General features: G+C 36.2%; 2 protein-coding genes across 6 annotated transcripts in view; both read right to left on the minus strand.

Moving 5' to 3' along the window:
* Positions 1–2675, minus strand: part of cylda (cylindromatosis (turban tumor syndrome), a) — a 31090-nt gene extending 28415 nt beyond the window's left edge. For 2 of the 4 annotated variants that reach the window (XM_046840579.1, XM_046840577.1), the window contains exon 1: positions 2291–2675. The gene's annotated coding sequence lies outside the window, so the exon portion shown is untranslated. The remainder of the gene's footprint in view (positions 1–2290) is intronic. The other 2 variants (XM_046840581.1, XM_046840578.1) reach the window with 1 other exon arrangement.
* Positions 2676–3359: 684 nt separating this feature from the next.
* On the minus strand, positions 3360–13062 carry nod2 (nucleotide-binding oligomerization domain containing 2). 2 transcript variants are annotated; one of them, XM_046840958.1, is made up of 11 exons: positions 12785–13062; positions 11388–11694; positions 11179–11302; positions 8876–10628; positions 8242–8325; positions 8045–8128; positions 6620–6703; positions 5712–5795; positions 4853–4936; positions 4664–4747; positions 3360–4456 (listed from the first exon to the last, which is right to left on the minus strand). In XM_046840958.1, exons 2-11 carry the CDS (start codon positions 11457–11459, stop codon positions 4384–4386), a joined length of 2526 nt encoding a protein of 841 aa, XP_046696914.1. In that variant the 5' UTR covers positions 11460–11694; positions 12785–13062; the 3' UTR covers positions 3360–4383. The 2 variants fall into 2 exon arrangements, with proteins under 2 accessions (XP_046696914.1, XP_046696913.1); XM_046840957.1 differs by having other exon boundaries at positions 11388–13062.
* Between the last annotated feature and the right edge of the window lie 2025 nt (positions 13063–15087).

Consider the following 15087-nt stretch of genomic DNA (forward strand, 5'->3'; position numbering starts at 1 on the left):
TTAGTGGGGTGTAATGGCAGCGTGTGTGATCTAAAACGTAAATCGAAATGCATTTCAGTCCGTTGGTCTTCACACTTGCTGTCTTAGGCTTCATGATTCGATTCTGTATGTTGGCATATTTGTTTCTGAAACAGGAAGCACGTGAAGCACTCCAATGATTTGCACAAGAACCAATAACAATGTTCCTGTCAAATTAAAAAAATTAATAAATAAAATAAAAACAGTGCCAGTACTGAAAATCCCAAGTATGAAGAAGTATAATATGAGCCTATAAATGATTTCTAAATGGTTTCTTCAACCACAGCCTCCCACTCTAACTATGAGAATATCATGGATGAAGACATCACGATATCTTTGATTGAAAGCAGCACTAATAATGACGTAGAGTTGGAGGTCATCATCAGGTGATATATATATATATAATTTTTTCTTGTGACTGCTCCCGTTATGGGTCGCCACAGCAGATCGTCCATCTCAGCATTCTTCTACTGACATACCCCGAGTTCCTCCTCTGCACGTGACCGAACATCTCAAATGTGCACAATTACCATTTGAAATATGCTGGAAACAAGGGAATGAGAAGTATGCAGAAAGCACAGAAATGTATGTAACAAGCTGCTACTGAAGAGCAAGACTCACCCCCAGAGCTAGAACTTGCAATTCATTGAATGAAGACAAAAACTAATCATTTTTAAGATTATAAATTAAAGACCAAAATTGTATCAACTATTTGTGGAGATGTCTTTCTATATACAAATAAAGCCTTTTTTGCCATAGACATTAAATGATTTGCGTTGTTGTTAGGAAGCTGGGCTCAGAGTACAAGTTCAGCCAAAATACAGTCCACCTTGAGAAGAGAGGGTTAAGGACTGTGTTCAAGGCCCCATGATAGTTTGAACCCCCCAAACTTCTAAATATTAACCTCAACTGTTGATATCCCATTTGTTTCAGAGCTTTTTTTGGTTTTACTGTATACACTGACCAGACATAACATTATCATCATATAACATTATAGCCAGTGAAAGGAATATCTCTGCATCAGGGCACCTGGTAGTGGGTGGGATATGTTAGGCAGCAAGAATATTGTCCTTTAATTTGATGTAGAAGCAGGAACAATTGGCATAAGGAGTAGAGCGAGTTTATCAAGGGCCAAAGTGTGATGCTAGATGGTCAGAGCATCTCCAAAACTGCAGCTCTTGTGGGATGTTTCCAGGAACAACAACAAAAGTTGTCCAGGAAAGGAACAGTGGTAAACCAGCGACAGGGTCGATAGCAGCCAAGGCCACAGATCTGCTACAGATAAGCTTCTGTAGTTCAAATTGCTGAGGAAGTTAATGCTGTTAATACACAATGGGTCAGAACTGTTTTGGCAGCAAAAAGGGGACGAACACAACATTGTGTGTCTACAGTCTCTGTAAACCTATTTCACGGAGATGATCAAATGTTCTTCAGGTTTCCTCCAGGATCTCTGGTCTCCTCCCATTTCCCAAAGCATGCCTGTAGGTGGACTGTCTAGACGAAATCACCCAGAGGTATGTACGTGTTGTGTTGCCTGCAATAAAATGGCCTCTTATTCAGGTCGTATTCCTTCATCATGCCCGGTGTTCCTATAGACTCCTGATCCATCTCAACCATAACCAGGATAAAACGCTTACTGAAGATGAATGAATTAATAAACGAATGAAAGCATATGAAATGCATTCCTCTGATTTAAAAGGTCATCCCATGTACTGGTAAGAAAAGAAAAAAACCAGAGAGAATTCACAAGAATTCTTTTAAGAACATATTTGCTGTAAAAAAGCATGACAATCCTGGTGGGTAGATGGGTAGTGGTTCTGAGAGGTACAAAAGAAATGGTGTAGACATCTTCTCTATTCTATTATAAGACTCTTTGGAGAATATCTGATGCATTTGGATATCTAGCTGAATGTCAGAGACCATACCAGGACACGTGTGCTTAAAAAGAAACCTATAAGTCCACTATAACAATCCTGGTGTCTGAGAGTCATGTGTAGAAATGACACCACATCTGTGCTGCATCTCTCCACTGACTCAATCACCTGTGTCATTCGCTAAACATCTGTCTGGTAGGCTAGTTGGTTGCTTAGCATGACATGTTTACAAAAGCTGGTACATTTTGTATTGGAATAACAGAAGAATGGCATGATGATGGATAAAAGCTGCGCTGTACAGACTTGCAGGAATATCTATAAGTCTATGCAGGTAAAAACATTAGCAAGCTATAGCTGGAAACTACTTCTCTTCTTTTTCAAATGACATAAATAAATACCTTCTTGAAGCTCCGTCTTGAATCAAAACCTCTTCGAAAAATCCACCGCTGCCTTTCAAATGTCTCTGCCCCTGATGTTTACATATAATACCTGAATGGTTCGGCTAGCCAGCGAGCTAGCTGCGGTTGCTCACCAGTCTAACCGCTAGCACTGTGCTGGTCTCTGGTTGCTAAGTTGCTAAGAGAGCTTGCTAGGTAGTGAATTAGCGAACAAGAACTAGCGTTAAAGTTGTTGGGTTTTTTTCTTAACTAACCAGCTTTTTAACTGAGAAGAAAATCAACTACGCCAAAATAAAATATAATGACGTCATGGCGGCGAATTATTTAAAAATATAAATAAATTATAGCGTGTATTCTTTTAATCTAACTTGTTCGGTCATATATATCCGCCTCTGATTGGACAAAAAGCGCTATACTCTGTTTTGATTGGCTGTTTGCGGTGAAGTCCCACCTCTTGGGGTTTTCCGCTAGGTTTGTTCGTAGCGCTCCGGCAGCCTATTGGCTGAATCCAAAATAAATGACAACTTGCTATATAAGTGCACTACAAAGTGTATATATAGTAATGACTCTAATGCACTGCATATTGTGCACTATATGTTTAAAAGGGAGTGAATTAGATTCAGCCAATACGGCAGTATAGAGTATGCAGTAAATACATACTGTATTGTAGAATGTAATTTTAGATGAATTTGGGCAATAAAAATCAATTAGATAAAATATTTACTTACATTTAATTACAACAAATACTATTGGTTGATTGATAGTGTCCCTTTTTTAGGCTTAGCCTACAAAATAAGATGATTTTCATTTATTTAAATGAATTAAAGTATTACCTAAAGAGACTACCAGCATTTATGAAATTGAATGAAAGAAACTGACACTATACAACCAAAAGGGGAAGAAAATGAACAGACAAAAAGTACCAAAGAATCCATAAAGGTTAAAAATAAACAGTGCATGGTAAATAGTGTATCCGCATATAGATTTTAAAGGTTTGGTTACTTGTGATAACACAACTTACTATAAATATTTATTCATAATTTGAAAAATTGAATGTAATAAACTTTAGCACTCTCATGGTCTTTATGCTGTTTGAATTCTATTTATTATTTAAAAAAAGACAATATGTATTGCTCCAGTCTAAGGCAGTTCAGAAGAATAAAATACACAGAAAAACAACATAACCAGTAACAGTAAACAAAAATATAAAAATTGCTTAAATATAAATTGGCACAAAAGAACATGGTAACAAAAAAAATACAATAAATGAATTCTGCAAAGTAAATAAAAGTTTGTGCTTTTGTCTTTACTTTGTGTAAAACACTCAGTGGAGCGAACTGTAGACTGCACAGGATCATGTGTTGAAAAATAACCTGAAGTTGTTATCTGGTGATTCCATGATTGAGATGGCATTTTTTAAGATTTTACATACAAAAAATAAAAACAAGCCTAAAATAACATTTTAATTACAGATAGTCTTCTTCATATAGCAATTTATGTACACACTTCAGATAAATAACACAATATATAAAACGTATCAAATATATATCTACTGCAGACTATTCAATCTCTTAAAGCTTGTTCTACACGTTACACCCTTTTAAACAAAATTGCATTATTTCTGCATTGTGTGAATCCATGTAACATTTCACAGTTTGAAAAATCCCTATTTCCTGACTAATCCACTGTATATTTTGTATACAATGTGTTTCAGCATACCACAACATTTTACCTGCCATTTTACCCTGTTACCTGATCACTTTTACGATTAGAAAAAGGTATATTCCACAAGTAACCTCTTCAACAGGAAGTTGCATCACTGGAATTTTCTGAAGGTCATGACAAAAGGAAAAATCATTTTTGGTCAATTTTCTTTCATTGTTCTTTTTTTTCAGTGTTTTACTAATAATACTTCTACTACTAATAATAACATTATTATGAATAATAATATTTAAGATATTCTCTTTTAAATTGGTGAATTATTTTTAAAGGTTTTATTACAATTCAAAGTTGAATCGTTAAGAAAAGAGTTCATCTGCACAAATCATAAAATCTGAAGAATCTGTCTGACGACTGACATCATTCTTTCCTCCTCAGAGGATGAGTCTGCTTTCTTGTCTACTAAAGTCTTTCACATCCTCTTCACTCAGGTTGTTTCCTCTCAACCTGCAACAACACACTTCTCAGTTACCTCTACTACATCTGTTGTAGTTCTTTAATGTCAGAAATCTTCATACAAAGACATGAAATGGGACATACTAAACAAAACCAGATTCATTTTTTGGTATAATCCTTTACATTGTAAACAATAGACTTTGTTCTCAAGACTTTGTGCATTAATTATGTAGGCATAAGTATTAAATCAGCTCTCACCACACTTCCTTGATAGTCGAGTTCAATTTCAAAGCCTCAATTAGACACTTTACACCATCCCTGCTAATGTGATTTTGGCTCAGCCTGCAAATTAGAAGTAGTAAAATAAAAGAAAGACACAGAAAGAAGAATCTAGTACATCATACAGTTTAGTACAAGTAAAAAAAAATGTTGTGTGTTAAATCTCACCACAGATCCACAAGTGTTGTGCTGCTCTTAACAAGCTCCGCTAAGGCACATGCTCCTGCGCTGCCTACATTGTTACCTGCCAGGCTATGATTATATTACCAGGAAAAACAAATACAGTCACGTTACATTATTTATAACAGTATTCATCCATGCTAACAATTTTAGTTTGTCTAAAATATAGGATCCCAAAAGCCAAAGTACTGCTTCTTTGTCTTCTCAATTCTACTTTTTTGACCATGAATCCAATCAGGAAATATGTGAAAAAAAGTCCTTCCTACAATTAAATAGAAAAAAGTCAGGAAATGTGATAAGTCCTGTATATTATTGCAAACACCAAATGAATTGTATTAAATAAATGGGAACGTAAGCAGGAGGGTGGTTTCCTGTTTCAGCTTGAGCTGTTTGTTGTTTTACAGGTTTCCTTTGGCTTATCCGGCTTCATTCCCCCTCAAAAAACAGGCCAGTAGATGAATTAGCTTCTCTAAATTGCCATTGTATATAAAAGTGTGTGTGTGTGTGTGTGTGTGTGTGTGTGTGTGTGTGTGTGTGTGTGTGTGTGTGTGTGTGTTGTATGGTTCCAAGAGTGGCATCCCATTCATTGTATATTCTTTCTATTAAATAATTTACATTTACGGTATTTGGCTGACGCTCTTACAATTATCTAATTTATACAACTAAGCAGTTGAGGGTTAAATGGGGGGCTGCTCAAGGACCCAGCAGTGGCAGATTAGTGGTCTTGGGATTTGAACAAATGACCTTCTGATCATAAGTCCAACATCTTATCCACTGAGCTACCACTTCCATCACATGATGTATATTACTTAATTTTGTTTTACATTGAAATAAACGTTGCTCGTACCTTAACCATATCAATGAGGTGCTGTTCTTTAGAGCATCGGCTATAGCCTCAGCACCTTTGTCTCCAATCTTATTTCCCCACAACCTGAAAGAAAAACAAAACATTTCTAACAAATATTGGCAATAAAATACCTGCAAGCAACACTGTGGATTTTGAAATATATGTTTCTTAAATAAATGTAAAATATATTATATATTTAGTGTTTATATTGTTAACTGGTGACATTTCAATACTGTTTCATTTTTTGTTCAATTTCAGAAAATAATATATAACACCTTTCATTGTGTTTATCGTTGTGGGAAAATTAGGTGGTTTCTGGTATTAAGATTTGACAAAAATATTACCAGGATACAGCAAAGCATTTTTTATATCATTTTTTATACATCAACTTATTGTTTACATCTGACTATATAAATAAGTGACACTGGAGACTCAACAGATCTGGTCCATTATTCTGATTAATTGAGTGTGATACATATTTCCTGTAACCTTCACTCCTCTTGTCAGTCTGTTCACCACATCAACTTTCACTTCCTTATTAAAAACGGTTTATACAGTAATTTACGCACCATCATAAGTGGACAAGGCAAATTATGAAATCTGAAGGCTTGTTGAATAAAACCAAAAAGACGGTGATTTAATTAAAAGCCTTTACCAAGAATGCACAAATTGATGTGAGCTAAATAGACAGTTAGCCGACAAGCTTTTCATGAGTGTGGCTTCTTTGCGATCTAATTCGCCCAGCAGAGCAAAAATAAACAGAACATTTAGCCATATTGCATCCGAACTGTCAGATACACAATATAAATTTCTGGTTTGTACTGTACAACTGTTGTAAAAAAAAAAAAAAGTGACATCACAATTGTGGGGTTACACTGATTATCCGCAAATAAATGAATGATATTTACCCAAGATACTTCAGAGAGGTGTTGGACCTCAGCCCTTCCGCCAGCTGCTCGGCCCCCTGGGATGTGATGCTATTGTTTCCAAGTCTGTAAAGCGTAAGATATAACAAACAGGATTACATAAACATTTCAAATATTAAACAGATTTAACTGATAATTGTTTCATCATCTAGAGAGTTTATTTAGTATACATTTTGATATGAGTATTAATTATCTCTAAAAGATTTCCTATTGTGTTTATTTATTTACATAACTTTGCGCATATTTGCTGTCATCATTTAAGCAAAGCACCTGTTATTTAGCATTAAGCTGTCAAGCTTCAAGTTCAAATTAAGTTGTCTATCCACTGTGATGACTAAATTTTTACTATATTTGTGCCATTCACAATTTTGAAAGAATCCTTAATATGGAAATCAATGGAAGGTCATTGAGCAGTTCAGTGTAATGCTCAGTGTCGTTTGTTTTCCCTTATCATACTATCTGCTTTATTTAGATGTTAGTATCACAACCAAGAAAATAATTAATATAGTCTTATAGTTTAGTTTTATCATCATTCAGCTTACAGAACTTGTTTAATGGCTTAAGCTAGCTATCTTACGTTATTAACGGGAGTCATTGGCATGTTTGCCATCCAAATTCATACCGTATTTTCCGGACTATAAGCCGCTACTTCTTTCCTATGCTTTGAACCCCGCAGCTTAAACAACGAAGTGGCTAATTTATGGATTTTTCCTGGGTTTTTCCCAGTTTCACAAACTTCAAGCCAAAAAACTGAGCCCCATAACATTAGACCAATGAAACTGCTGAACGGGTTCAGGTGAACCAATGAAACTCTTTATATTAAATCAGATGCGCTCCCACTGAATCGGGCCGCATCATAAATATGGATGAGGTTCCTCTGACCTTTGACCTCCTGCTCACTCGGACTGTCAACAGGAAATGCGAATCATTCGTCACGCTGAAAACAACCGGGCATGAAAAAACGCACTTCACCTGTGTTCTGAGCTGCACGGCATCGGGAGAAAAGCTTCCACCAATGGTGATTTTTAAACGCACGACGATGCCAAAAGAAAAACTTTCGAGAGAAATAGTTGTGAAAGGAAGGAGGAAGACAGTGAACAATGACTTTCTTTGTAGGCTACTGTTTAGATACAAGCCTTGTAACAGACACTGTCTTTCATTAAAGCCTGTGTAAAGTTCATTAGTTCATTCAAAAGTTCATTAAAGCTTATTTATGTTCAAAATAAAAATCTTTGTCAAATTCAGTGGGTGCGGCTTGTATTTGCGCTTAATAGTCCGGAAATTACAGTACTTTACATATTTTTCATACAATACTTAAAATCTTGTGATTATTAGGCAAACCTCTCTATATGATTACAATGGAAATGTATTTACATAAAAGCAGCATGTGTAAATCTATGGTAATACCTTAATGCAAGGAAGTTCTTCTTTGTCTTAAGCAGCATGGCGAAATACTTTGTGCAGTCATCTGTTAGCTTATTGTTGAACAGCCTGTGTAAATAAACGTTTACTTTAAAAGAAAAAAAGCAGAACTTCTTACACCTTGTGTAAGACATTAAGAATTGAAATTAGAATGTATTTGATTTATTTATTTATTAACTCACGCTATTTTGGCGAAGCATTCGCAGTGCACTCCCTTCTCAACCAGTTTGCGTATTCCTTCATCAGATATGTTATTGTTTCTCAAGCTGTCAAGTTTAAAAGAAATAAAAGATGAAAATCTGTTAGTTTGAATGAATTCTATAAACATTAATACTATGCACAATAAAAAAAAAATTCCTCAATGTAGTGGTTCTCGGTTAAATCTTTCCTAGAATGAAACCCTCAGAATGTGTGAATAATTATACTTAAGTCGCAATGTTAATTTGCTTATGTTGAAGAAAGCTAGAATAACCTGTACATGAACATTCAAATAAACATTTATGGACCCCCTTTTTCTTGTTAAAATTGAAGTTAATGGTTTTAAAACTTATTTTTCACTCTTAGAAGAAATCTTTAAATTTGGAGCCCCAAAAAAGGCTATTTAGTGTGTCACTTTGGGGTAAACCTGCCAGTTCTCTTTCTTTCAGAAGCTAATAATATTAAAATAAGTAATGATTTTCCCCAAATGTGTACCACAGGAAGTAGCATAAATAGATAATCGACAAAATACAGTATGTATGGTACAATAATAATTCAACATTTAAATGAATTTAATTAAATTCATTTAAAGGTTTGCCAAAGAATGTATATTCTTACTAGAGGGAGTGACAGACATGAAGACATGGCAGGAGTTGTTCCAATCCCACATCTCCCACTGAGTTGAAGTCCAGCTGTAATCCAATAGGATTCTGCAGGTACCTGAGCACATAAGCCAAAGCGGTGCATTCCACTGGCCCAATATTACAGTAAATTAGCTTCAGGTGCTCTACTTCTAGTTTGGCTACTGCATCCTTAGCAATCTCGCTTTCTTGCATTTCATAGATGCACTTAATTAGCCAAACAAAACTTGGCATGGCGTGCATGCTCTTCTTTTCACCCTTCACTGGCGGCGGGATTGATTTAAAATGCCTATGTAAACCTTTCGACAAACACTTCATGACTTGTTTGGATTTTTTCTCGAGCAAGACAGAAGGACATATTTGTAGAAGACTGTGATAGCGCTGGGACAGAAGTCCTGCAACAAACGCTGATGTGATCTTCAGGTTTGGGGCCTCAGCTTCACTGCAGTATTTAACTACAGGCCTCACGCAATGTAGAAGACAATTGTGATTAAAAACAGCTGGCTGCTTGCACTGGAAGAGATTTAGGATAACAGAGCAATTGTCATTGTTGTTGAGAACAATATGGAGAGCAGCAAAGAAGCACTGCATGGTTATATGCAGGAATTCAAAATGTTTGCAGTCAGAGTAGTCTGAGAGGTCCTTACAGTGTATTAGGAATCCCAGATCAATGTCCTGCTCTGTGATGCTACATTTCTGTAAGAGTGACTCTGTGAATATGTAACAGGAAGTCTCTAAACCCTCCAGGGCCAACTCTCCCAGTCGTTTTATTGTCTCTAGATGTTCCTGTAGCCATCCCATTCCCAAAGTTCTTTGTTGTTGGGGCCTCCGTTTCTGAAAGAAATGCTTTAGAACCATAAGGTACACATCAGTAACCGTCTGAGGGCTACCTTCCCCGAACCCGAGCAACTCTTTGTAACACTTTGATATAATCCAGCAGAAAACAGGAATATGGCAGAGCCCAAGCAGAACTGTGTTAGCCTTGAGGGACTCTAAAACCCGATTAGCTACACTGGCATCTTTGTGGTGTTTTCTCACAAAGTTATCAATTCCCTCAGGAGAGAAACCCTTGGCCAGAACTTCCTTGCGGAGATACTGCTTCAGAGATTGATCCACTGCTTGGGGCCTGCTGGTTACCACCTTCTTCACCCCTTTCATTAAGGTACCCTGAAGTAGATTGAAAAGCAGAGTATGTACAGGTGCTTGCTGTGTGGGGCAGCAATGGCGCTCTTCATCTGAGAAGGTGTGCCTAAATTCATCAAGGCCATCAAAGGTAAAAAGAACTAGGTGAGGGTGGTCAAGAATAAACTGGAAGATTTCATCTTGACCTTTGTCTGGCCAGCAGCAATGTAGGAACAGGAGCTCTTTTAAGGAAAGCATTCTCTGCTCAGCATTTAGTTTACGGCAAGTAAAAGGGAACAGCATCAGAATATCTGTCAGCATGGTACCTTGAGCCCACAGCAGGTGCAGCCTCTGCAGCAAGGTACTCTTACCATTACCTGCTTCACCAGAAACAAGTATTGTGTCTGCTTCCTCATTAAGAGTCCCAAGCAAACCAACCACATCTTGTAGCCCCAGAGCTGTGACCTCTCTGTCACTTTGCACCACTTCTAGGAGGACATCGGTATAGATATCATCTAGGGAAAATCTGCTATTTCCACCATAAGTGCTGAGATAGTACGACTGGGCCTTAACAGAACTGCAAAGCTTCTTCTGGTAAAGAAGGCATTCTGGGGAAGGGAATGATGAGGAAACACAAATTAACAAGAATGTTACTAATGCATTGCTTTCGATTACAATGATCCAAAGGTCTTGCTTTCTACTACAGTATATACCCTGCTAGCACAATGTGAACTTAGAAAAAAAAAAAGGAATGACCAAATGAAAAGTAAAAAGTTCATGACAGTATTGATCAAACACTTAACAATAACTTAAATTCTCCTTGCTCACATCTATTGTTATGCAGATAAAAGTAAACAAAAAATTCAATTGATATGAAAAATGTTTCAAACCACCCTAAGACTAACGAAACTAAGTACACAGGGCCCACAAAATAAAACTGGCATTGCTGAAAATGTCCTTAACTTATGCACCACAGTGCTCACAAGACAAGACTTTGGCTGAGGGATACTGATCTTCAGAAGTTGATTCACTCTAAGTAACTTTAACATCATAAGAAGTTAAATGATAAGTCTACTGAAGTCAATTGTAGTAGATCCTGTTTGACAGTCAAACAGGGAGGACAAGCATAAACATAACAAGTGAAAACTGCATACATACCAGTCGAGAGATGTTTTTCTTCTTTTACACGTTGTGGCTTACTGTCTATGTGCTCTAGACACTGCAGTAAAGCATGCGCGGCACCCTCCCCTCTGAACCTCACTTGGTCTAACAACTTCCTAACCTAACCAGAAACATAAGCACAATGTAACTGAATTTGTCACAGCAGAATACAATGGATTGTTCCAATCTGAGTATATATTGCTTACCTTTTGTGAACATGTGTACACCGGTAACAGAACTTCATCAAAGTCTTGTGAAGTAAGGCAGCCAGATTCCATGAGTGCATCCAAAACCTCATCCAGATGGTCCCGAATCTTCTTCACCAGTGCTGGCCTGTCAATCAACAAAGCCTCACTGGCTCTTGTGGGAGTCTTCTTGATGTCCTCTGGCCTTGAATTACCTTTTCCAAAGCAAAGTCCAGCTTTCTGGCCCTCAGGTAAGATTTGCTCAATAGCTGCCAGCAGCAGACTGCATGCCTCTTCACCTTTGCTGTACACTAAATCCAGAAGGTCTCTGGTTTTGGAGCAGAGGGGTTTAGTAAGGCCCTGGACATTGTGGTAGTCTTCCCAAATGAGGACATCCCAGGACAGCAGCAAGTCAAGCACAGAATCCAAAGGTTCAGCAGTGCCACTGCAGCATAGTGCTTGCAAAAATTCGGTTCTCTGTTTTAGCACCAGCTGCTGTGCACACATGACTTTGCTTCACATGTATTTACTGTTTTAAATGGTAGTTAGTATGTTTTAGAACTGCACAATAACATTTCTAAATATAAAATTGTCCAAAAAAATATAGTGCAGCTTACTGCATCATCTTTACAAAACAGAGGTGATGATGACATTGTAACGAATAACATACATTGTTGTTCAACCCTAGTGCATAACTGTTCATAAGTGCAAGACCTCGATTTAAAAGAAGATGTAAAAGGTAGCCACAAAACTATACTTAGATAAAGGATGGTACAATAGTACACAGAAGGTAATCATGTCACCGAGGAATAACAGACTTCCTTCAAACTAAAGAACAACTTGAAAGTTTGGTTGTCGCAAAAGAAATAAAATGTTTAACATAAAATCATGAGGTAACAGTCCTCCAAATGACCACAGAACGCACTTAGAAGGGTCCTAAATATTTAAAAGAAATTACAGTAAACAGTTTTTTAGGCCAAAAATGAATTCACAATTACATGAATTAATCAGAAGTCCCTCAAGTAACAATCCTTCTTTTAACCACAGGATATAAAATATAACTCAGTGACTTAAAGACCACAAGAGAATGTATTTATCTGAATGTTGCTCAGCTCCATGTCCACACTGAGAGTCAGCAAGAGTCACATAAATATCACATACTTGAATGATCACATCATAATGTACCTCCTCTCTTCCTCCTCTCTTCAGTCCATCGCATTTAATATATTAGCCAAAGTACGACTAATGTCATAAACAAATAAAAATGGTTCTCTCCCAGTCCACCATCTAGATACTATTTCTAGATGTTGATAATAGGGAAGTGTAGACAGTGTGTGTTGACACACCCCTCAGTCCGAACTGACTATAAACGCTCTCATAAATCTATAATCATGCAATACAGTTTAAGATTGAAATACCTGCTCACAAGTCTGAAACAGGAGATCTGTGAAGAAGATCAGTGATCTCCAGCTGTTCCACCGAAACATCTCAACACGTGAACTCGCTCCTGAGCTTCTTCCTCATTCCACAGCTGATGCATTGCATGGAACTGGGTCAGTCCATATGCAGATTATTTACTGCACAAACCCTAACCCTAACCCTAACCCAGATTTTTGTTCATGGATATAATAAAGTAATAATAACCTGTATGTTTATCCTTCATGTGATGACACAGAGATTTTTTCCCTTTGCTGTAGTGAGGAATGAACTGAAAGTGAAACAGTTTACAAGTATACAAAGGAACCGGAAATGAGAAGATTACATACAATGAATAGTGTATTTGTTTGTTTGTTTGTTTGTTTGTTTGTTTACTGTTTTTTTTTGCTTGCTTGCTTGGGTTTTTCATTTGTTTGTTTGCAATTTTTATTATTGGTGATTTTGTTTGTTTTGTGACTATTTGCATTTTTGGTCGGTCAGACTAGTTTTTACATTATATTTATACATTATACATTATAATACATTATAATGTCTTAATCAGCAATCAGGACAATCCTAATCAAACTGTACACTGAAATGATGGCAGTTACTTAGCAAGATAAAACAAACAGAAATATCAGGACATAATTAACTTAAATATATTGTTGCATAAAACGGTTATAACATATCAAAGATGCATTATGAAAAAAAAATCGTCTATGTCTGTGAACGTTCAGAGACACAGTGGATTAGAAAAATAATCGAAACTTTGCAAGCTGTTACAAAAAAGTATAGTTCAATCTACACTAAAGGACCAAACTGACCAAAGATACACTTTTGTTATGTTGAGCAAAAATTGTGTAAAGATATGAATGTATCTAATTGAATAGCTTTGATTTTGAGTCATGCAGTGACTGTTATTCCATATAAAATAATCTTATGAGGACTATGGATGGATTATTGATACTGAGTATAAATATTGAGGGTCTGGAATTAAGATATGAAAATACCTGAAACGTTGTGCAATACTTGTATTACACACTAGATGGAGCACGAACACTGTGACCAAAAACTTTCTTTTTTTCCCATAAGTATCTGAAGTTTCCCTACTGTTCATGTAAAACCTGTTTTTAGCAAAAGTATAATATAAAGTATGCATTTAGAATATACAGGATATGCAATTAAAATAATATCTTTCCCTGAAATATATTTAATATATACAGTACAGACCAAAAGTTTGGACACACCTTCTGTCTGGTTCCTCTCAAGGTTTCTTCCTCATAACATCTAAGGGAGTTTTTCCTTGCCACAGTCGCTTGCTCATCAGGGACAAATTCACACCATTCACCATCACTGTTGATTTGTGTAAAGCTGCTTTGAGACAATGTCTGTTGTGAAAAGCGCTATACAAATAAACTTGACTTGACTTGACTTGACCTTCTCATTCAAAGAGTTCTCTTTATTTTCATGAATATGAAAATTGTAGAGTCACACTGAAGGCATCAAAACTATGAATTAACACATGTGGAATTATATACATAACAAAAAAGTGTGAAACAACTGAAAATATGTCATATTGTAGGTTCTTCAAAGTAGCCACCTTTTGCTTAGATTACTGCTTTGCACACTCTTGGCATTCTCTTGATGCCTACTTTGAAGAACCTACAATATGACATATTTTCAGTTCACTTTTTTGTTATGTATATAATTCCACATGTGTTAATTCATAGTTTTGATGCCTTCAGTGTGAATCTACAATTTTCATAGTCATGAAAATAAAGAAAACTCTTTGAATGAGAAGGTGTGTCCAAACTTTTGGTCTGTACTGTATATATAATATATATAAACTTTTGGTCTGTACTGTATATTTTGTCTTGTCAGTCCAGAGTGATATTAATATACTGCAAAGTAGTTTCTTTATAGATTTTTGAAATCTTTTATAGTGATATATTTTATTATTTGCGTTACAGGCTGTTTTTTTAAAACATACACATTAATGCTTATAGAAAAGATGAAGTCCTAAGATAGATACAACTTTATACATAGATACAACTTTATTGTCATTGTAAAGTACAGGTATTCAGCAACAATATGCATCTACCACAAGTGCAAACAGTAGCATTGTGCATATAAACAAGTGCAATTTAATTTGTAAATATATGTAAAACAAATATATAAATAGAATACAGGCGATAAATATGAGCAACAGTAAAAACATAAACTATATTGCCGAAAGTATTGGGTCACCTGACCTTTCCTGCTATATGTGGTTCTTTTCCAAACTGTTGCCACAAATTTGGAGGCA

The sequence above is a fragment of the Silurus meridionalis genome, chromosome 26 (assembly GCF_014805685.1).
Source record: "Silurus meridionalis isolate SWU-2019-XX chromosome 26, ASM1480568v1, whole genome shotgun sequence".
NCBI classification, from domain to species: Eukaryota; Metazoa; Chordata; class Actinopteri; order Siluriformes; family Siluridae; genus Silurus; species Silurus meridionalis.

Excerpts from the sequence above, each read along its gene's own strand:
- nod2 (XM_046840957.1), bottom strand. The coding sequence starts at position 11,873 with ATGTGTGCACAGCAGCTGGTGCTAAAACAGAGAACCGAATTTTTGCAA. Across the intron at positions 6,704-8,044 it reads AAGAACTTCCTTGCATTAAG|ACTTGGAAACAATAGCATCA; the intron begins GTATTACCATAG and ends TACGCTTTACAG. Across the intron at positions 4,748-4,852 it reads ACAACACTTGTGGATCTGTG|GCTGAGCCAAAATCACATTA; the intron begins GTGAGATTTAAC and ends TCTAATTTGCAG.